At 46.1% G+C, this 25,951-nt stretch overlaps 1 protein-coding gene across 1 annotated transcript; it reads left to right on the top strand.

Moving 5' to 3' along the window:
- The first annotated feature begins 383 nt into the window (after nt 1-383).
- Nucleotides 384-25,515, top strand: ARHGEF33 (Rho guanine nucleotide exchange factor 33). Its single transcript, XM_030448040.1, has 15 exons — nt 384-405; nt 3,611-3,660; nt 9,947-10,111; nt 11,703-11,824; nt 12,716-12,858; nt 14,106-14,165; nt 15,103-15,318; nt 15,973-16,102; nt 17,412-17,544; nt 18,349-18,432; nt 19,291-19,374; nt 20,283-20,431; nt 21,248-21,433; nt 22,853-23,606; nt 25,370-25,515. Exons 1-15 carry the CDS (start codon nt 384-386, stop codon nt 25,505-25,507), a joined length of 2,436 nt encoding a protein of 811 aa, XP_030303900.1. The 3' UTR covers nt 25,508-25,515.
- Nucleotides 25,516-25,951: the final 436 nt, after the last annotated feature.

The following is a 25,951-nucleotide window of genomic DNA, read 5'->3' as shown; positions in this document are numbered from 1 at the left end:
CATCTTGCTGAGCAAATAGTCTCTGTGGCATTACATGGTACCTCTTAATTGCCCATCCACATAAGCACAAATGGTCTTGGGCTGGGAGGGAAGTGTTTGTACCAGTGCCCACTCTGCTTGTGGAGGCACTGTGAATCCAAACAAACCTTTAGGATGCCTCATTTCCTCTCAAATCCCTCCTCTCCCCTCTATTTTCTGAACTGAGAGCATCTCCGCTCAATAAACCCTTTCTGCATCTTTCTGCACTCAGGGTTCAGACCAGCTGGCCCATCGCAGCGCTCACATGTGAGCAGCTCTAAGCCATGGGATGTTCCCAGTGACCAGCCAGAACCCTCCAGAGTGAGGACAGGAGTCCCTGCGAGGACACACACCCTATAGCAGCCATGGACTCAAACAAACAAGAAGGTAAAAACATCCTCTTATTTCACTTCTTGATAGTATGAAAGACAGCCTGGAAGAAACCTGCTCTTGTGTAACCTGTCTGTTGGCAATGCCCCCTGAGACCACCTCTTAGCCATGGCAGCTGTGGGCAATTCTTCCCTCTTAATTTCATAGAAATATCTGCAGTTGGAAGTTTTTTATCTCTTATTTTAGAAACACTTCCCTCTCCCCTCTGGAAAATAATCCTGTAACATATGTAATATCCAATGTAGGAAGTCACTTCCCTCTCTTGCTTTGGACCCACCTTCTCCTTGGGATGTAGAGAGATTCCTGTCAAAAGCTACATCTTACCTGAGGGCACTGTGATGAGGATCTGCTTCTGTCCCCCGTGTGCTTTGTTGCAAGGGGTTCTTGCTCACATCAGTGGCACAACACAGACTTCTGCACTAGTTCCAATTTTGCAAGCACCAGTATGCATCCAGGCCACACTGCTTGCATGCAACTAGTCCTGATACAGTCAACATATCTTCTAGAAAAGTCTGCAAAGCTCAGGGGTTTCAGGTCCAGGAATTTAGTAGTTATTGGCTTTAGATGTTCTTCTTGCAGAGGAATGGGGGCCTGGTGGCATTTGCTTTCCACCCCAAACTCCTTGCAGGATTGTTCTTTGCTTTGTCACCTCCAAAGTGACTGTGTCCATATGCTGGGGAACTTGAAACTATGAGGAGCAAGGGGAGCAGCTTTAGGACTGCCCATAACTGTCAGCTCAGGAGAGAGCCTGGACCATCTACCTCCCTCTTTAAAGATGCCTGGTGGTTCAAGCAATGTTCATTCATGGCATAGGTAATGGAAGAGTTAATTTCTCTATTATTATTATTCTAATTTGACTAAAATAGGTCTGTGTACCTAGGTGCCTGCATTACAGCAGACTGAAAATGAAATTAACTCAGGGGGTTTTTCCAATTAATTGGTATGCCCCCATGGGCTGCAGATGTTCAGTGCAGAAATTAGGAGATAACCACAAAGCCCCATCCTTCCCAAAATGCAACTGTGAGGAGCCTCCACTGCTCTTAGCGGTGACTTTATAGAAATTATTTGGGTTTTGACTGGGTACATGCAGAGACTACTTCTGCTCATGCTTATGGCAAAGGTGGGAGGTAAAATCACAGCAACAGGGATCCTCTCCCCTCATCTGGACTTGCTCAGGAGCGCTTCCTTGCTTTGATTGTGTCCAAGGATGTTATAGACCAAACGGTAACCAAATCCAAACGAAAGATCCCTGCAGTCTTCTTCAGGGCTTGGGTCAAGCCCTCTATGTTATATATCAGGTTGAAAAACATCCAGAGAAAATGTGATGAGGGATCCTTCCTTGCTGTGCTGCGCTTCTACCTAATACCTCTATCTCTACACAAATTTCAGGATTCAGTGTGTCCACCATTTTGCAAAAACAGCATCTCCCTGTACTCCCAGCATCTAGTTTGCATTGTGCTATTAAAATGAAGAAACATGTCTTCTTGTTCTTTTTGAGGAAGTCATTACCATCCCACAGTAAGAGTCCAGCAGCAACATTTACATCAGAACAGACATGTACCTCAGTTTGCTTGAGTCAGGAGGATCACAGTACACACTGGCTTCTCGAGCCTCAACTTCACGAGGAAGTTTCATTATTCACTTCAGACCAAAAACCAGTTTATAGTTTGTGGGGTTGCAGAGAAAATCTGGGAAAAACCCCAAAAGAGACCCAGAAGGGCCAAAACTGAAAATGAAAACATTCTTTAAAGACTAAACTTGTGACTTGGTGCAGGCTGGCTGATGAATTTTGTCCTCAAACAGCTGGCATTTTGGAGTCATGGTTACTTCTCCCAGTCAACCTGCTGCCCTTTGTTTTCCCCAGGAAGAACCTCAAGGATATGACCCAGAGGGTCTGTGTCTGGCCTGCTACCCTACCTCATAGTTATGACAGCAGCCAGCACAGGGAGCAAGTGGCAGATGGACAGACAGGGGTACACAGCCTCTCCTCCTCTGCCTCTCACTCCTACAAGTCACTGGGGAATTTGCTCACCTTCCTCTGAATCAGGACAAATCCTAGAGACAGACCAGAACAGGGCCAATTCATAGGTGCCCTTGGTGGTAACCTATATTACCCCTCAGGGGTAAAGAAATCAGATCAGAACTGTGCCTTGTAAAGCTCTGACTTCCAGGCTTCAGCTTTCACCTCAGGCACTTGCTGACTGCATAGAGTCCTCCCTGCACCCTTTCAACCCTCTGTGGGACTGAATTTCTGTGGTCTTAAAGGCCCAGGTGGGTAAAGTTCTAAGTCAGCATGGAAAGAGGAAGCTCAGTTGCCCCACAAATTGGGCAATAGGGTCACCAGTTAGGTCTATGACTGACAGCAGTGATGGATGAAGCAATTTATTGGAGGGAAGAGAAAATCCACCTTGTGAAGTGACATTGCCAAGAGGAGGTGATCCAGAGGAAAAACTGGGTGGCATGTTTGGTTTTTTTCTGGTAGAGAAGGCCAGCCAGGAAGCCTGATGTAGGATATAACATAGGAACTGGTGGATGACTGACAATTTCTGCACAGAAAAATGTTAGAAAAGGAAATAATAAATATAGTCTTCTTGGTTTTAGTCAAAAACCCATTAATGTCTAGAGATAATGTCTCTGCAGTGTCCAAAACAGTTCTGCAAAATAGATACAAGCTCCTCCATGGGCTAAGTCTTATACAAAAACATTAAGCCTCTCTCCATTGCGCAAGCTCAGGTGGGATCACAATGCCACAAAGACCTGGGAGTTTAAAACTGATGAAAAGATGTATTTTTTTGGTGTTACAAAAGACATTGTTATGCTTAGTATGCATAGTGACAAAATATAACTTAAATACAGATCAGCCTTTTGTGGAGATAATAGGAAAATGCACTATTATACTAGAGAATAAAAGACCCAGTTTAGTCCTAATTGCACATACAAGATTTCTCACCTCTTCTTATGGCTGAGCTTTGGACACAGGACAGCAAATAAGATGAAGATAACATCTGATTTATGAGAGCTGTTCCTGTTTTGTAACTGCAGTTTATTTCACAAATGATATGGTGTTCATACCTCCTAAAGTGAGACTTGAGTCCTTTAAAACTGATTTATACCTCAAGAGGGACTTCAAACCTTCTGTATCAGTTATTTATAGCAACCATAATAAGTCATTTTAATTGACTGAAGTTCTTTATTCCCACAGGAGGGACTGAAAGTGTGCCTGTGAGTACCCCTGCAACACAGATTTCCCAGGTAAAGATGAGCAAAATGCCCTAAATAACTCCAAGACTTTAAAGAGTTACTAATACATAAACAGTGGTTAAAGAGCTGAATTACACGGAAAGAAAAATGTAGGCACTTAGAAGGAACATGGCAACTAAAATGAGTGCAATGCATGAATAAATGTCATAAGCATCACTATTTGTTGTGTTCAGACAGGTGATTTGTCAGCTCAGATAATTACCTAGCTGGCATAGTTATCATCAATTACAGAATGTCAGTTCACTGGGCCAGAGAGAGATTTCATGTCTGGGCTCCGATGAGCTTTCACCAAACCTGAACTGTTCCAGGACCAAGGACATGTTGATAGACATGGGGTGGTGGTTTTTCTCCCAGTAGGGAGTCAGGCCAGCGAGAGTGTTGAGTCTTGCTGCATGCCTCTAGGAGCTTGGAAACCCTGTCTTTGAGGCTCAAAGTGATCAGGATGTCCAGAGCTCTGCAGCTGCTCTTCAAGTTGACAATCTTGCTGTGATCAGCCACCACAGATGCATCAAGACTGTCTATACCACAGCCCAGGGAGCATTCTTCCTGTAAAATGCAGTTTCAGTGTTTCCACAGTGATGTTTCCTACACATTTACAGTATGCAGGAAACACAACAGAGTTTTGAGCACTTTAAACCTTGCTCTAGTTAAATACAGAACAATTGTCTGAAAGAGAAACATCCCTGAACTGGAAACCCTGATTGTTTGAGACATCCCTTGTCACCATTGCAACACTAATGCCCATTATTGTTTGTAAGTGCACTATGGCAAGTGGATAATACTTTCCATTAAGTAGTCAGTGCTTCTCTTGTCTCATCCTCTTTTCCCAGACAGACAGTTCCAAGCAGGAGCTGTGACTGGGTTGCTGAAGGGGCCAGCACAGTGGATCCAGCATGCATGGAAAGCTGTTGTGCTGATGGGACAGTGTGCTGGGAACACCATGCACATGCATTGCTTTCCAGAAAAACCCAGCTGAGATGTGGATACCCTAATGAGTCCTTTAAAGTTACCAGCTCACCCCTTCTGCTTCAGCAAGGGCCCTATGGACACTGCAGTTACCAAAAGAAACTGCAAAATGGGAAACAAGAGCTGATAAGCACCTGCAGCCCCCTTTAGATATCTCCACTCTTCTCTACAGTCCTTTCCCTGCTGCTCTGCCTTTATTCCTACCATTCTTGCCTAGGAATATAAATACTGGATATACTCCTAAGGCCAGATTCTCTACCATTATAAACCAGCACAGCTCTGCTACTTTCCTGCTGTGAGGCATTGCAAGCCTTCCTAATGCTTGGCTGTAGAAGTTCTGCCCTTAGAAGTTAATTGTTCCATTTTAAAAGCACACATCATACAGCTCAGAAAAATCAGATCCAGGCTTTGTGGCAGGTGCTGAGCTTCATATCAGATTAGTTCCAGGAAGTGTCCTCAGGCAGCTTGTTTTTGGGTGACATAATATTTACTTTTTCAAATCAGCCACACAAGAAGACGTGCAAAGTGATGGACAGAAGATAAGCTGGGGGAAGTAACACAGAAAGTACACCTTCATGGCCACAGAAGGTTTTGCTCTTTTCTAGCATGTATTTATAATAGCAGAACTGTTCCTGTGCAGTTTTTCTTCATCATGAGCCTGCTTTCTATTTGTTTTGACAGGCTTCAACTCAAGGTCCTTAAGAGCAGGTCCTGTCCTAGTGTAAGGACCCTAGGCAGATGCCAAGGGCAGCAGATGCAAATAGTCATCCCTTTGGAGGCACAGAGCCTTGGACATCCTGGCTGGGAGAGATCTGTGGGGACACAGCTGTTCACAGAATCAGGGTTCTCTCCCATTTTCTCATTGGCAGCCAGGGCAGTAAACTCAGCTCACCAAGGTCCTGCTCTCTGCTTTCTGTCCCAGTCCTTGCTTCTATAAGTCATTCCCATCTCCTGGCCATGGCCATCTTCCCTGAGCTGCCTCGAAGTCTGAACAAAGCTTTAGGCTGCAGGGATGCTCACTATCTTTTGCAAATGGCTCAGATTGCTAGTACCCACCAAGAGAGGATGAGCAGGCTCTGCTGTTTTGCTACCTCTGGCCCTGGAAACAGCATCAGTCCTATCCACCATCCATCCTTTGAGGACATTACAGAGAAGAGTAGGGGTCAGCAAAGGGGCCTTTACAGCTGTTATTTTATAGATATAGATATAGATACATATATATATATGTAAAAATAGCTCCACTCTTGCAAAGTAAAGTAAAAACCAGGCTGAGAAATGCCCCTTGCATGTCTTCCAATCTCACCCTTCTCCCCACTACCCACCATTACTTCTTCCACTTGGTCATGGTTCCATGCCCCAACATGTTGATCCCCATGAGACCCCACCTCAAATACTGTGTCCAGCTCTGCTGTCCCCACCATAAGAATGACATAGATCTTTTGCAGTGAGTCCATAGGAGGGCCACAAAGATGATCCAAGGGCTGTAGCACCTCTGCTACGAGGAGAGGCTGAGGGAGCTGGGACTGTTCAGCCTGAAGAAGAAGAGGCTCTGGGGGACCTTATAGCTGCCTTCCAATATCTGAAGGGAACCTACAGGAAGGCTGGAAAGAGACTTTTCATAAGACAGTCCAGTGACAGGACAAGAAGAAGTGGTTTTAAAACTGAAGTTTTAGACTAGATCTTAGGAAGAAGTTTTTCAGTACAAGGGTGGTGAGACTCTGGAATAGATTGTGCAGAGAAGTTGTGGATGCTCCCTCCCTGAAGGTGTTCAAGGCCAGGTTGAGTGAGGTTCTGAGCAACCTTGTCTGGTTGAGAGGCATCCCTGCCCATGACAGGGAGGTTGGAGTAGGTGATCTCTAATGTTACTTCCAACCTAAGCCATTTTATGATTCCATGTTGGCAAATGTTTGCTCCTCGATCCAAGTGAACTTTGACAGAAGTTCATATTCCTGTTGGGCTGAAGAACAAGTGAGAATTACAAGTGACTGCTTCTGAGTGTCTTCTTAATTCAGTCATGCAAATAGGAGAGGAGAATCCTTAATTTCATGGACAGCTACCCACAGAGCACAGTGCAGTTACTTGGTCTCTCTAGAGATTTTACTTGCATGGTCTTTACACAAAGAGCTATAAACACTAGGGCAGCAGGTAGAATGGGAGATGTGGTCCCCAAGAAAAACATAATCTGCAATAGATGGGTGGTTGTCTCACTGAATTCCTTGGTCAGGTTTAAGGACCACACTCCAAAAGCAGATGGGGGCTGAAATGTCTATCTTGTACCAAATTACTTAGATGCCTATATGTTATGTTTTCTTTTTAACAGTTTTTGGGCAGGTTCTAAGGACTCCCTATGACCATCTAGATTCATTCAGCCTCTAGGCATTATGTAGTTCAACTTAAGTTGTTAAGGTGTGCTCCTCTTCAACTGTATTTATTTATTTAGGTGAGCCACATTACACATTACAGTTAATCTGTTGCCAAGTTTCCATGGTAGTATAAAACCTGCCTTTTTTGTGGTTGCTGTTAGAAGTTGAACTTTAGAAATTATTGAAACACTGAACTGGCTTGACTTTCCGGGGGTTCACAAACCTGTGAAATGTCTCTCTGGTCCCATAGACATAATCATGTAGGCAAGACAAAAGCAGAAACTGGTGCCTCAATGGCTTCCATTTGTTTTAACAGCCCATGGAACTTAAAGGATGGTTTTCTACAGGTTGTCACAAGAAATGAACTCAAATCCCCAGTTTAAGCACTACAGTGTGCTTGTTCAGAGCTAATGGGTTGCTCCTGTACCACTCAGTTTTGGATCAAACTTGCATCCAGTGCCACAAGGCTATTTGTATTTCTTTTCTATGCTCTGAGCACTGAGGACAGCAAAGGGAGGGAGTTCTAGAGGTTTCAGCACACACAAGAGCTAGCAGTTGCGGCTGATGAGTGTTGCTGGCTGCTTTCATCCATCAAGTGGCAACAAAGGGAAATGCAAGCATAAGATGCATTTCAGTGTCTGAAATTGCCACTGCAAGCTGTATGGGACTGAGGAAGGATGTACCGAGCAGGGCTGACCCAGGGTAGGGTCTGGAGCACTAGGAAAGATACTCAAAGAAATCAAGATAGCACTGTGAATGAAAAAGCAGAGATTGGCCAACAGTCAAGCACAAAGTACTAAGCAGCTGTCTACTCTGAGAGGCAGAGGGTATTTTAGTCTAGGCTCTACTTCAAGTCTTTCTTTAGGCTGCCTGAACTCTGCTTTAACAGAGTATTTCAGTGCACAGGGATACCAAAGTCTCTGCAGTGGTCCCTTTTTGCTGATGTCTTGCAGTTTTTGATCCTGAAACCTTTAGATCAACAATGACTCCCATCTCTGTACCCTTCACAAAAGATCTGTCTAGTTTGACCCCTTTCTCCAAGGAGAATATGGCCAGGCTTGTGGGCAGAAGCATTTAATTTTGGGTTTACTGTCCCCAGACATATTTATTTTCAGGGCCAACTTCCAGATTGCTCCACTGTTAGAAAGACTTGAAGATTTGACACTGTTAGCAAGACTTGTAGCTGTGACATCTCCATCCTGTTGCTGGAAGGGACAGATGTGAAGAATCACCTCTTTTGATTTAAAGTAATGTGTAATGCCTTAGCCTGATTCAGGCTAGCAGGGAGACTGCCTTGGCAATGTCATCTCAGCATGGAAGCATGGCAAGCACCTGTGAGCAGGGATGGGAATATTAACATTTTGCAGAGTTTCTGCACTTTATATCCCCCCCACTTCTGCAGGCATGTACATCAGGATATCTGATGGTGCTAAGACCATCTGGCCCACCCCCCTAGGCTGAGATGTCAGAAGCAGTATGGTCATTGCCTCCCCTAGCTGCCATGGTCCTAAGCAGCCCTTCTAACCCTCTGGGCTACACTCACAGGTGACAACTGCTGTGACACAAAAGTGTCACATGAAGGTGTCCACTGTGGCCGGGAAAGGCAGGTGAAGGGGTTGAACCAAGGAGTCTGGAACTCCAGTTGGTTTGAGAAGACAGGGCTCACTTCCTGAGGAAGAAAGATGTCCTCACCATCCTGCTCCTCTCAGCACTGTCCCAGCTCCTGTCAGCTCTGCTCCTCCTACCCAGACAGCTCTGGGAATGTGTGTCCAGCCAGCCCAGACTGGGGACTGTGGGGTCAGCACTGGGGTAGGAGTGGGGATGTCAGGCAGATGTCCTCTGTAAAGACACTGCCAGGCTTCACCAGAGGAGGATGGTGCATGCCATTGCCCCAAGGTATCGGAAGCCATCTCTGCTCCATTTACAGGACTCAAGCGCCTGAGTTACCCGGGGTGGCTGTCCTCTTACCATCACTGCTCCAGTTTTGGACTCAGTTTATAACCAGATGTTAGGCCGAATTTCTGTTGTAAAGGTAAAAACCACTGGTTCCTAAGCACCTTGGGCTGTGACATGGGCTTTGTGCAGGCAGAACAAGTGCCTTGCTCACAGCAGTGGGGGCTGAGTTTAGGGTCGCCAGCCCAAGCTGCCCCTGAGGAGGGTGTCATCCCGCTTAGCCCTCTGCAAGCTGCCTGCCTCCCCTCACTGCCCACCTCCTCACCTGCCTTGTCTGCTCGCTGTGCCAGCCTGGCTTGGCCCCATCTGTCTCCTGCTTCTCCCAGCTGTCAACCGGCTGCCTCCAGCTTAGGTTGTGAGCTCTTCCAGAAGTGCGAGGGTCTCTAGGGATAGGAAACAGGGAGAGGGGGCACAGTGTCGCTGTATGCCAGGAGAAAACCTCCTGCTCCCTCCCAACCATGAGTTAAAGAGCTGCTTCCTTCCTTGGAAGCTCTGACCAAGGACAGAGCTTCCCTACAGCCCTTAAGGGAGTGAGGAGGTGTAAGACCTATCTGAGGAGACCACCAGCCCCACGAGCATGAGGGGGAGGAGGACCTTCTCAAAACCAGACGTGTTCTAGATTGCTCAGCTGCTTTGGGGGATTGATAATCTGGCTGCTCTTGTTGCAAACCTTCTTGGCGTGTTTGAGGCTGTCCTCTCCTTCTACAGAATGACAGGCTGCAAACTGCCAGGAAGGCTGGAAAAACTCTGAATCTAAAAAAGGGCATGTTGTCTGCCAAGACAAACACCTTCTACCCTGTACTGAGGCTGCATCAGGGGCCAAACCTCCTCCCACATCTCCCAGCCATGATAGATGGAGAAGAAAGGGAATAGCACCTTACAGGATGGGTTCCACCCAGCCTTCATGCCATTCGGAACCATGGGTAACCCTCGGGGACATAGCCACCTGCATCTGGGAGGAGGGACTGAGCCCACCGTGTTTGTGGTTCCTCTAGTTACAGGCATTAGCCTCTGAGTTGAAGGCGGGTTTCACAGAAGCAATGCAGGAGCTGTCACGAATCCAGCATGGCGAGTATGCCCTGGAGGAGAAGGTCAAGAGCTGCCGCTGTGCCATGGAAGAAAAAGTGGCTGAGATGAAGAACTCTCTCAATACTTTCAAGGTAGGAGTGTGACCTACCTGTGGCAGGGCTGCGTACTTGTCACATGAGCCTGGGTGGCATGGGGCAGCATCTCCATGCCTCCACTAATCCTTCCTGCTTGCAAAGAAAATGAGCTGGCGACTGTTTCAGGTGCATCTGGTGCACTTCCTTTGGCTCTGTGTCTCCCCTGACTATTCCAACCCAAACTTAACCCACACCCTGGTCTGTTCAGCCTTCTCGATGGACCACGAGGCAGTGCTGCGAGCTACCATGGGCACAAGCAACCCTTGCTCTGGGCTGCACGTGCAACAGGCACAAGGCCCCTCCACAGCCTGCCACTGAGCCATACTTCTCCCTGGGCCCAGTCTCCTGCATTTCCTGCAGTAATCAAAGCCACTGTGGAGCAGGGAATTAACACAAAACCTTAAAGCCTTTTGAAGTTGTATTCCCACACTACTGGGAGGAAGTGCTGCCTTGGTTTGATGCAGCCCAAGAGGATAAAGACAAAGGACTGGAGATAGACCCTTGCAAGAAGGCACTTTAAACCAGCCAGTCTCTCCATGCAGAAACTGAATGACTGCTGGTGAGGAGGCAGGCAGAGGAACTGTTTTATTGTTTTTATGGCAAATTTTCCCCATGGGGTTTTGCTGAGTCAATAACAACTCGTAAAGTTAAAGAGGGCTACTTACTGGAAAAGCCTGTTACTGACCCTGTGACAAGGAGAGACAGATGGTTCCAGTCAAAAGGAACCCTGTGGTCCCAGGTGAGCAAGGTGAGATGATTAGAAGTGTAAGAGTACAGGGCAGAAGTATCAAAGCAACCAGAGGCAGGGTTATCCAGGACAGTGTTACGGGAAAAAATGGGTATTTCAAAATCCAGAAAAAAAGAATTACGCAAGAAACAGGAGGGGCAAAGGCTTCTTTCCCTCTGCCTCATGCCTGTGTTGACTGTCCAAATGTTGAGATTCTAGTGAAGCCACCTCCTTGCTTGGGGATAGTCTCCCTCCTTCGATTTACTAGAAACTCTTGAGTCATCCTGCTGCTTCACATTAATAAAACCTGCAGGAACTTCATGCATCATGGAGCTCTGCATCCAAGTAAGGCTTGGCTGAAACTGCCGGAGGGAGGATGTGCTGACAGGGAGGTTGTGGAGGGCCTCAGTTCCTTAAGAAAACAAGCAAAAAAGGCCTGACTGGTAAAAGCTTATACACGTGAATATGGGATCTGAACCAAGTGCAACAAGTGAATCCATACACTAGAGAACTGCAGAAGGAAATGTGTCCATAGGCCCACCTCTGAATGCCATTAATGGCAGGAGTCCTCCCAGTGCTTTCAGTTGATGGTGGAAGAAACCCTATTTCTTCATCTCCCACCAGTGCCCTAACCACGTGGCATCACACTGGCTTGGGTGAGTTGCCTGTAGTTGAATTAAGGACTGCCATGCTATGCATGGCCATGTATTACTTAAATTGGACTCATGAAGGCAGAATATGCAGATCCACTCTCTGCGGCCCCCAAAGCATATGTAGCGCACACCAACCAGAATTCAAAGCTGTGCTACTTAAGTCTGATAGGTACCCTGGGAATGCTGTGCTTTTGTCTGTGTTTCTCAGGAGGAGCTCAGCGATGCAAAGTCAATGATTGAAGAAATCAGTGCCAAGCAGGAGGAAATGCAACAGAAAATTGAGCAACTGCAGCAAGAGAAGCGGCGGGAATCACGGAAAGTGAAAGCTAAGTAAGAAGTCAAACTCCACTGCTCCAGAAGTGCTAATTAGCAGTGGTGTCCATTTTGTTAATTTACTTATAGCTTTGTTTCTTAATCTTTTCCTGTCTGGATATGTTTATCAACCATGATTATTACTGGAAGCTCTAGCCTTCAGTTCACCCCAGGCTTTTAGACACATATTCCACAGAGCAAACATAGCAAAAAACCAGCCCCACCTTACTGGGATTCCAACAGCAAAATAGCCCTGGCAGCTCTCAGGGAAACCAGGGCCTGGTTAAACACAGACCTGCTAGAGACATGTTAGGGCAGGAATATTGTTGAAGGTCCGGACCCTTCACTGTTACAAACTATTGTTAAAGCCACCCCCCTATGGACTAAAGCACTGCAGTTTCCCCTCCCAAGACTTGCAGGACTCAGCCAGTCCTGATGGTTCAGTCATGCTTTGCTTTCCTGTCACCAGCTTTTTCTCCTCTGAGCAGGGCTGCGCAGGAGCATGTTTGCACACTGCTGGGCCACATTATTGCTGTGATGAAGCAGACAGCTTCTCCACCTTGGCCCTGATTAGCCTCCTTCTAAAAAACACTTCTGGTGATGGCTGTACAGCTGCGTTGATACAAACACTTTGCAAATCTAGGCTAGGACATTAGCTAATTAAGTAATTTAATTAGATGAAATATGCTCTGCAAAAAGCAGATCTGAAATAACCTTCTCCAGTAGACAGTGGAAATTACTTCTGTAACATTGTTCATGAAAGCCAACTCCTGTCCTGGTCTCTGCTGGAGCTGTCCTACTTCTGACTCTGTGCTTGCACTTACACTGATGTTTGCCACAACTGTCATGTAGGAGCTTCACCTGTAGCATTCATATTTTCCAACTGTCTCATTACTTGTGTTTGTACAGAAGAGCACAGAAGGATGATCATGGGTCACAGACAGTGCCTACACCTCTCCAGGGCAGCCCATTTCGATCCATTAACCTCCCAGAACCTGTGCTGATGAATGAAGATTTTACAAGCCTTTTACACAATGTGACTTATGAAAAAGGTAGGAAATAGAAATGCAGTGTCTTCCTCGGGGAAAAAAAAGACCTCTCTAAAAAGGTCACTAGGGTAAGAGTGCCAGCAGCATAAAGAGAGAATGCTCTGCTCCTGGGTTCATGCACATACCTCAGCACAGTGTCTCAGGACAGCACCTGTGGTGTTGCCCTGGATTCAGGAGATGCTGCTATGTGAACGCTGTGCCCCAGATGCCACTGCTTGCCTCCTCCAAAGCAAGCTGGATTGTACTGGATCTTCTTCTCTGTAATGCTAGTGGCACAAACACAGAGCCAAGTAGGGGCCTGATAAAAACAGCCTGTGAATTTGTTTCCATGGAGGGGAGCAGGACACAGAAAGGAGAATCACAGGGAATGGGCTGGTGTCACTAAGGAGCCATACCAGTGGTTGATTTGACAAGAGGACATGAGAGCTGGTACACATATGCACTCAGCTCCTGTAATCACTTCTCCTCACATATACATGCTGGTAGGAGAACCACTGTCCTTCACTGCAGAAGCTGCTAGCCCATGATGTCAGGGTTACACCTTGATCAGGAAAACACTAACAACTGCCAAGCACTTGTGAAGGTAAGAATCAATGAAAAATGATGGACCATTTTCCTCTATAATTAACTTTTGGGGTCTAAACAGGTCTAGCACCCTCTTGCTGTTCAGATAGGAAGACACTAAAAACATATACATTTTATATGTCCACATAGACAGAGACTGAATGCTGCTGTTTTCTGTTGTGCTCAGAATCTGGCCAGTCATGGCATTCCCCTGACCTACTCTGAGGTGGTGTTAGCCCTCTTCCTGACATCCCTCTTGCACATCCACCTCTCTCACCCACTTCTCCTATTGCCCATTTCACTCCAGTTGTCTCAGCCCTCCACCTTCAGTAAACTCCTTTCTACCCAAAACAGCAGCAGAAGTCTCTGTGTCATGTCCCTGTCCTCTTTTTCTTCCTGCTGGGTGCCTTCTACCCAAGGTCCACCTACTGACCAAGGACAAGCCAAGGCTGCCCCCATTTCTCTGCAGTCATAAAGCACCAAACACAGGAGGGACATCTGAATTAGCCTGCCTGCAAGTGCTACTGCAGCAAAGATCACAACTAGAGCCACCACAGTAACATGGGTGTTTCCATAGCAAAAATATGAAAGACTGGAGGCTCTACCCATACTGACTGGGCTTGGCAAAAGGAAGCCTACTCTACAGCTGTCTTCTTTTGTAAAGTTTCCTCTTGGTTCTTCAACAGTGTCTGACACGAGGATCATGCCAATGGGAGAAGGAAGTGTGAAAGTCATATCAGGTCCAGGTAGGAAAACACCAAACACTCAAAACCCAGTAATGATTCAATTAGAGTGCTTGCTTTACTGCACTGAAGATATGCTTCCAGGTCATGCACTTCACAGGAATGTCTTTCACTTTGTTGTGAACCTCAATTTTCATACCTATGGTTGAGATGTGAGGACAAACTTGCATCCCTGAAGTGTCAAATACCTGGCAGACAATGCAAAGGACCGATAAGTAGCAAGGAGAGCCTTTCTGCTGCTGCTATCACAGGTTCTAAGTGCCTTTGCAAAAAGAAAAAATTGAGGCTTTTGCTGTGGCAAAGAATAATGAGAGCATGATTTTGCCATTTGGGAAGAGCTGGTCTTTGCAGTGACTACACACCAGCAGAACTGGTGTGCTCTTTATTCACCCACCAGCCTCAATTCCTTGTAGAAAAGGCTGAATAGTTACACACCTGCACCTCCCCTACCTTCTGTGCAACTTTATCTATGCCTTAGACTATCAGCCCTGCAAGTGTTGGACAGTCACATCACACCAACAAAAATATTGAGCCATGACAGTTTACATCCACTGAGAATGGCATTTATATCCAAATTCCAATATTTTCTGTTTCCACAATATCTGTCAATAAATGTCATATTACCAAGCCCCGGCCTGTCCTAGAACCCTGAAGTGCAACCAGATTTGGGACATATATATATATGGGAATCTAATTTTGGACCTTGTTTAGCCTGCAAATAAATGCCAGAAGAGTACAAACCTGGTTCAGCCATAGTGCTCACTCACTGCACTTCTGTTTGTAAATTAATGCTACAAGGCTACAGCACCTGTGAAGCACAGAAACCGCTTCATAGTCTCCATCCACTACCTCAAATGGATGATAATGCAGATTATCTGCCTGCTGTAGCACAACCTGTGAACTGAGATGTCAAGATCCATACAGCTGTTTGTCATTGCAGGAGCAACCACAGAGACAGATGACAGCCTCAAGCCTTCCGTACCATCAGAGGGGCAGTCGAAAGTGCATCTGCCATCAACAGTGTGGAAGCAGCCCAAGGACACCAAGGACTGGGGAGATGAATATATCTCCAAAGAGCAGCCAGAGAGAGGGAAGGACATGGGCCAAAGCAGATACAGCTCAGCAGACAATATTATATGTGAACCCTCTTTGGCTGGTAAGGGCAGAGTATAAATCCCTGGCTAGAGAGGCTTAAAGCTGCATTTCTATGTGGCACGAGCTGGCTGGTACTCAGCTTCCACAGAGGCACACAAGGCAGTTTCTCCTTCTAGAGGAATGTGCCTCAGTCTTGGAGAGTCTTTTTATTAGCTGTTCTGTGCCACTGACAGAGTCGCCCTGCACCCAGATCACCCATTCTCCTTTCCAAGACCTGTCAGATTCAGAGTACTGATGGAATTGTGACAGTGTAGTTGCTTAAGCAGGTGAAAAATACAACTTCTCATTCTGCAGGAAACTGTATGTGAATCCCTGGTATGAGTTGTTTAGCCTTTGATTACTTGTTTTGTTATTAGGAAAAAAAAACACCAAAATGTATTAATAGGGGAAACATATTTGCTTTGGAGCTTTCGTAGCAAACTGTGGCTCCAGTCATATCTGAGGCATGCTGTAACGTGAGAATTTTAAATTCAGGTTAAATAAATGGCTAGAATTCTAAATTTTGCGGAAAGTAAAAACACACAGGCAAGACATTAGTGTCACTTTTCAACAGTTTCTCCTTTCATGACTTAATGTCATATCACCATCTTAATGTGAGGCTGTCTCTGGGGTCAGCATTTCCTTATTTTTAAACTTAACCATTATCTTCTGGAAGCCAAAAGGCAGAACATTGCTTTGGAGCTGCTGGAGTCAGAAAGGAAATATGTCATCAATCTTTCCCTAATCCTGAAGATCAAGGCCACATTGCAAGGACCAGATATGAAAAGGAGCACCAAAGAGAGAAGGTATTTGATTTAGTGTGCTCTCTCTTTTCCCAAGTTTTCTTCAATGTTCTTTCTGCATCATCCTCTCTTCCACTTTTCTTTCATCCACACAGATTTTTGAACACTTAGAGCTTATTTCTCATCAAAAACTGGAGGCACTGGGAGGTTTTTTGCAATGATTAAAAATGTTCCTTCCTGTCCTTCCATCTTGTCCACCTTGCAGCCCAAAAAACTCTTTCACTACTACTTCATTTCAGTCTCCTGTGTCCAATCAGTTTCCTATTGTTGTTTTGCATGTCTCCTGCCTGGGTGGGAACAAAACTTAGTGGATTCACTGCCTGCTTCTCCCAGTCCACAAGCTTCCACTCTAGAAGCTCCTGTGGGCCTAAGTGGCTCCTGTCCATGAGGTATCACCATAAACAGACACACACGTATTTACAGACTGATACAGGACAAGTGGAACCAATCCAGCTTAGCAGTTAAACACAGCCCTTGGCAAAAGCTATCCCTGATGACAGGTGTCTTAAGTTTCCATGATGGGATACCTCCTGAACTCTCCCCACTTACTCAGCTTTGGGCTGGCAGTTTCCAGCCCCTAGGCACATGTGGAGAGCCCAATCCTTGCTAGCTCTTTTTTGGGCTCTTTCCTCTGTTCCTGGGATTCCCACATCCAAGGAGCCATTTGACAGAAGTCCACTGTAGGACATGTGGTACATGGGCTGATGTGGAGTCATTTAAGCAGTTAGACGACACACAGAGTTCAAACTGAAGCATTATACTCCAAAGGGAGTTTTTATTTTTACTTCTTCCCTTGGACTTTCCCATCTGGCAAAATATTTTGACATCTTCATTCTGATTCTGCATGAAATCAGCATGAAATGACAGAAAGGTAGTAGCACATTTTAACCATCTCTGAATCAAAGGGTTGGCTTGTTCAAGAGCCTGACAAATGAGACAACATGACAAAGCTGGAGAGCTCTTTTCCAGGCACTCTATTGAATGGCTCAGGACCATGGTCTTGCTTTGTTATTCAGAGCAGCATTGCCTTGATCTTTTTAGCTCTACAAATTCTGGTCAGTTATGCAATGCACTGGAGAGTAAGCCTAAGAAACCTTCAAACCTAACAGCCTACTGCAGAAGGTACCCACATGTACATAAACAGCCAAAACAAGGCCTCAAGGTGCAGCCAGGACTTCAATAAAAGTAGTTCTTAATACCTATATGTTTAAAGCAAGCCTGTGCTGACCACCCATGAATGCACACTTCAGCAGTACATGCTTGGGACTGAGCAGCTGCCCTGTGTAACCAGCCTGATCTCATCTCCCTTCAGTTTCTTCCCCAACTCCTTGCGGTACCTGGTCCAGCAGCACATCGATTTACTGCATGCTCTTCAGGAGCGAGTCCTGAGCTGGCCACGACAAGGGATCCTAGGAGACATCTTTCTGAAGTTAACAAATGATGAGGTATGTTATACACCTCTCTGGACTCTTCTGCTATTAGCCACGATATTGTGCTGATGGCCACAGGCGGGCCAGGATATCTTGCAGCAGAGGAACTGTGAGGCTGTAGCTAGTGTAAGGGCTTTCAGTCAGCTTCTTTTGAAGAGTCCCCCCAGAAAAGGAGCATGGTAGCCCCAATGTTGCAGTACATGGTTCGCTAGGGACCCCACATTCCAGACCCACCTGGAGGCATGCAAGAGCATAGCACAGCCCTATAATAAATTGGTTTGCAGGAGCCACAGATAAGCCTCGACAGCTTGGATGTCTGTATTGACAGTGAGGGTGTGAGGAGAGTGTGTTTTTTATGCTCTCCCTTCCCCAGTACACTTTGCTCAGTTATGAAAAGTGGGTGGGCAGGCCCTTTATCCTATGAGGTGTGTAGCCCCAAGTAAAACATCACCTCCTTCTCAGGGCAAAGTTCTGCCCAATCCCTAGAAAGCAGTAGAACCTCTCTTGGAAGGATGTGTGAAAACTCATCTGATGCTTTATAAAATGTAAGAGTCTTAAATAAGAAAAGCTTCTTCCATTCTAGCCTCTATACTCCTCTCATCTCCTATAAATCTTTATACCTTGTGCTCAGCAGCTGAAGACATTTCATTAAACAGCATAGCTTGACAAATACCAAACTCTCAAAGTTTCACATAGACAGCAGCTCTGCTGCACTGATGAACTCCTGGGAGTGATGGTGGGGAATAGGAGTTTCTCATTCTCATTGGGTCTATGAGCAAAAATCTCTTAAGTTTCTTCGTTCTTTTTTTCTTTTTTAAGAATAATTTTCTGGACTACTACGTTGCTTACCTGAGGGACCTGCCAGAATGCATCTCTCTGATCCATGTGGTGATCCTGAAGGAGGTAAATTTCCTGCCTGGAGGTAAATTTACCTGGAGGTAAATTTTCCTGCTTCACTAACATGTGATGGCAATATGCAAGCCTGTCTCTCTTCCTGTTATACCTGCCCATGATGGGACTTTTCAGCCAATCCACTTGTTCTGTCACCAAATGCCAGTTTCCTGAATGTTGCCATGTCTGACATGCACCTACAAAAGGTGCATTGTACAAAAGGCAGATTTAACATGTTCCTCACTGTATTTCTGCTGTGACGTAACATCTCAGATCAAACCTTGCCTATGGCCCTCCTATCCAGACCTGTCCTAAGCAAATGGTGTCTCCTGGAACACGAAGGACTCATCCAAACAGGGAGACCAAGACTGAGACTGTAAGTGCTTTAGAGAAAACAGTCTCTACTGTTCAGGTTCAGATATTTGGTTTCATACTCTTGATTCCTGTTTTATGCAAGGAAAGTTAAATATAAAGCTAATTTTAAAGTGCAGTGATCTCATTTACTTCAATTCACCTAGGCCTAAACTAAGAACTTAATTCTGAGCAATAGTGTCTACCTGGGATTTCAGTGAAACTTAACTAATGCACTTTAAACATACACCCCTACTTAATTAGGCTGTGTCCCCCTGTGAGCTAATCCCCAGCCTAAGGAATTAATCCTTAGGACTAATATTGCTGGTGGAAGTAGCTGCAAATATTTCTTTCAGAAGCAACATGAAGACCAATATACTGTCACAGACAAATGCCACCCGACTGGTGTGGTCCTGTGAACTGTTGTGACTACTAACAGCATTCATTAAACCTCAGGAGCATTCAGAAGCAGACATACTTTATGGGTGGAAAAGACTGAAGTTGGTTTCTATATTTCAGGTAGAAGAAGAAATAAAGTCGGATCTCTACATTCTCTTCTTCCATATAGTCCAGCGAATCCCCGAATACCTTATTCATCTACAGGTAGGGCTCCAGGATTGAAACTGGCTGGTTGAACTCTCATCACAATATATGACTTTAACTCAGAGATGATATTCAGGCCTGTACAATGCTTTTGACTCTGAAAAAAAAAACAAACCCAGAACCCCCCCCCGAAACAAACAAACAACCCCCCCCCTGAAAACAACACAAAAACCCAGACCCCAAACTAACAAAAAACAAACTACAAAACACAACAAGCAAACCCCAAACAAAATTTTGAAAGGGGAAGCCAGCTGAGAATGGCATAATTTTCATCATTTTCACCTCAAGCTTGCTTCTGTTTCCCAGTTTCTCCATTTAGCCTGACAGAACCAACTTTTGTCCCTTTGAAAGCCAAAAGCTCTGCTGCATGTTGCTATGGGAGAACAAGAGGCCAGAGATGGGGTACATTTCCTGTCAGCTCTGATCTAACTGCTATAACAGAGTTGGCCTCTTTGCTGAGTAGTCCACAAGCCTGTTAGTTGAGAGACTGAGAGGGCTAAAGGCTCCTAGGACCCAGCAATTTTTCCTATGCAGCACCTGCTGATAAAAAGATTTCTGGTTCACAGGAGGGTTATCTGCATTGTACTAAAACATTTCCATCAAGGCAAATGACACCAAAAGAAAGCTCTATAGAAACAGGTGATCGGTTTATTTACCCAATGCTAAACTCCACCACATATCCCATGATTACATTTACAGTGGTTATGTATATGTTTGCACTGGAGTAGTACAAGGCAGGCCCTGTCCAGGTCCCTCAGAAACCAGTCCTGTCTACAAGAGCTCCCACCTTGCTTCCACAGGGCAGTGCCATGAGCACTCTGGAGCACTAATTCAAGGTCCCAACAGCACCTTCTAGACAGAAAGGGTTAGAACATCCTCCCAATAGCCTGCTTTCCTCTGTGTCCCAGAATGTCCTGAAATTCACGGAGCAAGAGCATCCTGACTATTACCTGCTGCTGGTGTGTGTGCAGCGCCTCCGGGTTTTCATCTCACACTATAGCCTCCTCTTCCAATGCAATGAAGACCTGCTTATACAGAAGAGGAAAAAGCTGAAGAAGTAAGCACAATATCAGCTCATTCTCTTTATCACCAGGGAAAGGGAGGTGGAGGGGCAAGCCTGGAAACAGGGGGTTTAGGTCCAGGCAAGATAAACAGGCACATTGCTCTGTTAAAATAGAATGAAGCCCTTTGTATATGAATGCTGAAAAAGGCCACTTATGGTATTTTGTCCTCCAAACTGAGACCAGATTTGGGGTGGGTCCTTCTAACTTCTGAATGAATGGAAAACCAATTTAATCCTTCTAAACATAGCAGAACATCTGATTCCTTAAACTGATGGCAAAGTCACTCCCCAGTGGGAGAATACAGGGGGACTCAGCTGCTTTGGCAGCCCTGGTGAACACCAAGACTGCTGTTGCCTGAAGCCCTCACAGGCTAAGATTTAGAAAGAGTACTATTATCAAAAGCATCCCACAACCTGTTTGAGATGAGCTGCAATAGAAATTACCCTGACTGTAGATTGTCAAGTTGTGGTTCAGAAGCGTTCTTTGAAATCAGGACATTTTACTGGGAAAAAACCCCACCATCTGCTTGCCTTTGCTCCTTGTGATGATTCAGTGGGGGAGTAGGACAAGATCAAACTTAAAGGGAAGCTTTCAAATAGGGTCAAAGACTGGAACAGACTGCTGGGGAGGGACTAGAATCAGGAGAGGCATTAAGAACAGGACACAATGCAGGAAACCCTGATGACTGGGACAGACTAGGTAGAACAAGTCCTTTCTTGGGAAGAGGTGAATGGGAATATTAAGGTCCCTCCAAGCCCTGTTTTCTGTGATTCTACGTGCTCGTGCTCATTCCCTGCCTTATTTCTTAGCACGACGATGGATTTCTCCTCCCTCAGGTCATCCCTGGTAAAACTTTACAAAGGTCTCACCTCCCAGTGTACGAGCCAAGAGGTTTCTCCAACACCCAGTGCAGCATCTATCCGGGACAGCGGGATCCATTCTGAAGAGACAATACAGTCATTCCCACCAGCACCTTCCTCTGGCACGACAACCCCGTAAGCCTATTATCCTTGTAGAAGGCTTTCAAAGATCTCAGACTTGCCAAAAATACATTTTCCCACACAGCATCTCACTGAATGATGGTACTCGCTGTCACAAGATGCGAGTGCAAATGGGTTCAAATAGACAAGACTAATTCAAGAAAGACAGAGCTCCTGGTAGCACCCATCAATCTTTGGCCATATTTAGCCTGCTGTTAGGTGCTGAGATGGATCAGAAAAGCACACTAGACTTGCCTTTTGTTCTTATGTCAGCAGTTTGTGGCTGATTCGATTCTTTGTATCATTTGACAGTAACAAGAAGAGTTTGGCTTCATCACCGAGTCCTTCTCAAATGCCAATGTTATGAGATCAGTCCCTAGCTACCTCCCCACCAGACTACCCAAGGCAATCTCCCTTCCCTCCCAATTGTAATGCTCCAGGCCCTCATTTTGGTAGCCTCAGCTGGTGCCCCCCCCACATTCCTCCTGAAATGAAGACCCAACATGGGTGCAGGTGGCCCCTCATCAGCACAGAACAGAGTTGGGGAAAATAACTTCCCAGACTTGGCTGTCCACGCAGCTCCTCATACATCTCCAGCCAGGTTTGCCTTGTTTGCCATGAGAGCATGCTGTCAGCTCATCTTTACCCTGGCATTGGCTTGAACCCCAAGTTCACACCAGAGCTGCTGCTCAACCCAAATCTCCCAGCCTGGTCTGATGCATGGGCTCATCTTGCCCCAGATGCAGAGCTATGCACATCTTGAACGTCACAAGTTTTCTGTTCCCCCAGTTCATTTCTTATGTTCCTAGAAGACAGCAGTGGGACTTTACTAACTAGTCTTTGTAAAAAGCCATGGAGGTGCACACTCTGCACCTAATACCTCATCCAGTGCAGTATTCTCTGACAACCTGCCAGTAGCACACAGAGGGTATGAGCCCTCCAAGTACTTCTGACATACTTCTGGGGACACAGGCTTCTTACTCAAGAGAAGAACCTTTTCTACCTGAAAAGACAATCAGGCCACATGAGAGTAAGACACAACCCCTATGTTACATAAAGAGAAGGAAAGTAAAAATCCAAAGTGCAGAGGAACAGAAGACAGATGGAGCAGTTGGCTTCTCATCTCAGTTTCTATTAATTTCATGGTGCAGAGTATGTAAGTCAGACAAAGCTACTGGATAAGCAGTTCTGCCTCTGCAAGTTTGGTCCTGCTAACTCAGTCAGGCAATTTCTATTAGTGCAGCTCTGATACTGTTCTCCAAGATGTGAAAATACCTTAAGAGAATGGGCCTGGGGAATGAGGGGAGGAGGGAGGATTTTCATGTTGTCTCTCAGTCATCCTTTAGTATTCCACTTTTTTTGTTTGTTTTTTGTTTGGTTTGGTTTTGTTTGGGTTATTTTGTTTTTTGTTTTGTTTTATTTCTTATTTTAAAGGCATTTGATGCCCCAGATGAAGAAACCCCAGCCAACCGTGATAGAGAACATCCAGGCTGTAAAGCCCCCTGACTGGGAAATGGAAAGCAGAAAACATGAGAGGCCAGAGAACATCCTTTCATCCTCTCAGCTCACAGAGCAGGAACTCAAGGCTCTGACAGCCCCCTTACAATCCATCCCTGAAATGGAGTATGAAGCACCACCAGCTGATGCAGTGGGGAACACCGAGAGAGCCATCAGGACCTCCGTGGAGCTGTTGCAGGATGCAAGGAACTTTGCACCAAGCTATGAAGATTTTGACTACCCTGGGGAGGTTTTCACCTTGCCAGGCCCCTACGAAGATGACGCTTTCCAAAACCTTGCCCTCTTTGAGAATTGCTCCCCAGCTTCTTCCGAGTCCAGCTTAGACATTTGCTTCCTTAGGCCTGTTAACTTCACGTCAGAACCAGAGAGGACAGATCATGCCTTACAGCCATTGCCTAAGAGCTGCACTCCAGTAAGCAGCAGTACTTACAAACGTGAGATGTTCCACAGCAAAGGCAAGCAGCTGAGTAGGTCTCTGAAGGAGCTGCCAAGAAGTGCTGAGGGCATGAACACCCGACTCTACAGCACACGGAGCAGCAGTGGGAGCCGCCTGCAGCAGAAGCAGGAGAGGAATGTCCAGCCTCACATGATCTCAGCCTCAGCTCGAAGCTCCCAAAGGAGCTACTTCCCCCCACAGAGAGGAGCGGGTGAAAAACAGAGCTTTTTGGAAGTAAGGAGGCTTAAGTAGGAGGAGAGAGAAAAAAAAAAAAAAAAAAAAAAAAGGCACGTGGCAGTGCAGAAGCGCCAGCAGCAGCAGGGGAAAAGATCTGAGATACAGTTAGGGCAGAAAATGCCAAAATAGCTTCCCATGTCCACACGCTCGAAGTCCTCATCTACAAACATACACAAGCCTGAGGGAGGGACAAGGCAGCTCCTTTTGACACTCATCTTCCCCAGGGACAAGCATGGGATGAAGCACACAGCTGGCTGAGTGACAGCTAGAGTACCTCTGAGATGAGCTAGCCCCTTCTGTGTCTCTAGCTGTCACTGAGCTTCCCTCACAAATAAATGTTATATCTGACCAGGATCTGTATGAGCAAAGCTATTTGAAATCAGTGCTATAAGGTGGCACCCCGTTAAAAAGGTGCCTTTCCACCTGCTGTGAAGAGTGCTGGGTTAAAAAAAAAATCAATAGTATCAGATCCTAGGCCAGTGTAAACCAGCAAGACTCAAAGGAACTCAGACCATTTACACCAGCTAGGACCTGATCCATGGGTTTTGTTTTACCAGTGTTGCATGGATCAGACACATGCTAAAAAGTCTTTGTGAAAACAGAGAGAGCCCAGCAATCGTGTCCTTCAGACAACCACAAGCATGGCAGGAGGCACTCTAGCCCTTCAGGGACAGTAGGTCTTGCCCGAACAATGTTTCCATAGTCTGCTGTGCCTGTTCAGAGTCAGTTTTGAACTGTCACAAAAAAGGGTGGAAGATACCCTTCAAGCTTCCTGAGGATGAGTCTGAAGGTACTGTGAGATCTTCAGCTAGTTCCCTCTGTGCTCCCTAAAGAAACACCCTCCCGTTAATATGAGGCAAGATGCAGATGGTGATGGAAGTTACAACAGTCTGACTGAAAAGGCAGTAAGAAAACCTCCAAAGAAAAGACAGGGAAAAGCCTAGTAACTGAAAGAAGTGGAGGAAAGCTGAGCAGGGGAGATGAGTCAAAAGGGAGAAGAGCTGTGGGGACACAACCCTCCCAGAAACAGAAGCATGTGAGCTTTTTGGCAGTCACCTGTGCAGAGCTATGCCCCACATCAGCATGTAGAGCTAAGTCCAGAACTGCAGGACATATTCTCCCCCACAGAGCTAAGGAGACCAATGTGGCAGTGGTAGTCAGAACTGGAGAAAAAGGGACTTGTCCAGAGCCTTGCTAGAGGAACTCTGCACTCTCCTGAAAAGTGAGTGTCATCTTTTAGTGACACCTTTACCACAAGGTGTGAGTGCTAATGAGGTCTTGTTATACAGATATAAAACCGGGCAGCAGCAGAGCCAACAGAAGTCTTTCATACTGTATCAGCTCAAGAAGCCTGAAGCCTCTCTGTCCTAGGGTAAACAGAGCTCGTGAGCAAGGATAGGGTGGGAAGTTTCTTCAGCTGCCCGTGCTGGCTTGCTCCCTCATTGGAAAAGGGGCTTGTAAGATCCCACTAAACAAAAAGCTTAGCAAGGAAGGCTCCAGTTTCTGATGACAGTGCTTATCCCTCCACTCCTTTGCCACTGCCTCCACCTCACAGCCAGCATCAAGCTCCCTGCCAAGGTACCAGTGCTGCTGAGGCATGAGAGACCTGTTGTTGTTTCCCAGCCTTGCCAGCACCTCCTCACCCACCAGGTTCCTCCTAACACAGAGAAAGAGAGAGAGAGAGAGAGAGAAAGAGAGAGAGAGAAGGGGACAAGGATGTGAGGTTTCAAATGCTGGTTAAATTGTCTTTTCCCTTTTAGGAGCTCCATGCAGAAGACAACACCAGGTTCTGCCAGAAGGATGACAATGAGCAAACATCCTTCAGCGACCACAACCCACGGCACGAGCCCAAGGGGGGTTTCCGGAGCTCCTTCCGCAAGCTCTTCAAAAAGAAATAAGCAGCCCCAAGAAAGGCAGGCCACAGCCTAAGTGCAACAGTGCTTCCCCAGGTCCCTCAGGGTGGAGACAGACAGCGAGGCCCCAAGATCCCCCCTGACTAACACAGTAGGTGGAGGGGTGGGGGAGAGGAGATTGTCACAACTGCCTTAAAAATGCATCCTGCTCTTCTTAGCACAGGGCAGGGCCAGGCTATGGGTTGAAACAGGAGCTCAGCCAGCAGGTCCAATAAGTGCAGGGACTTGCTAGCTTTCACCCCTGCCTGAGTTAACTTTCCTCAGAGTTTTGGAAAGCTCTGGACAAATCCCACTATCTTCTCCTCCCCCTCATCCCCTAATGATGCTTGATTTGCCATACAACTTAGCTCTTCCAAATTCAAGCCAGGTCTAATTCAGGCTTATCCACAAAAGAGAGGCTACCTTGTCAGCCTTCACATCCCAGCCAGA

The sequence above is a fragment of the Calypte anna genome, chromosome 3, assembly GCF_003957555.1.
Source record: "Calypte anna isolate BGI_N300 chromosome 3, bCalAnn1_v1.p, whole genome shotgun sequence".
In the NCBI taxonomy this organism is placed as follows: domain Eukaryota; kingdom Metazoa; phylum Chordata; class Aves; order Apodiformes; family Trochilidae; genus Calypte; species Calypte anna.
The sequence above is the reverse complement of the archived record's forward strand: the minus strand, read 5'-3'. Positions and strand labels throughout refer to the sequence as shown.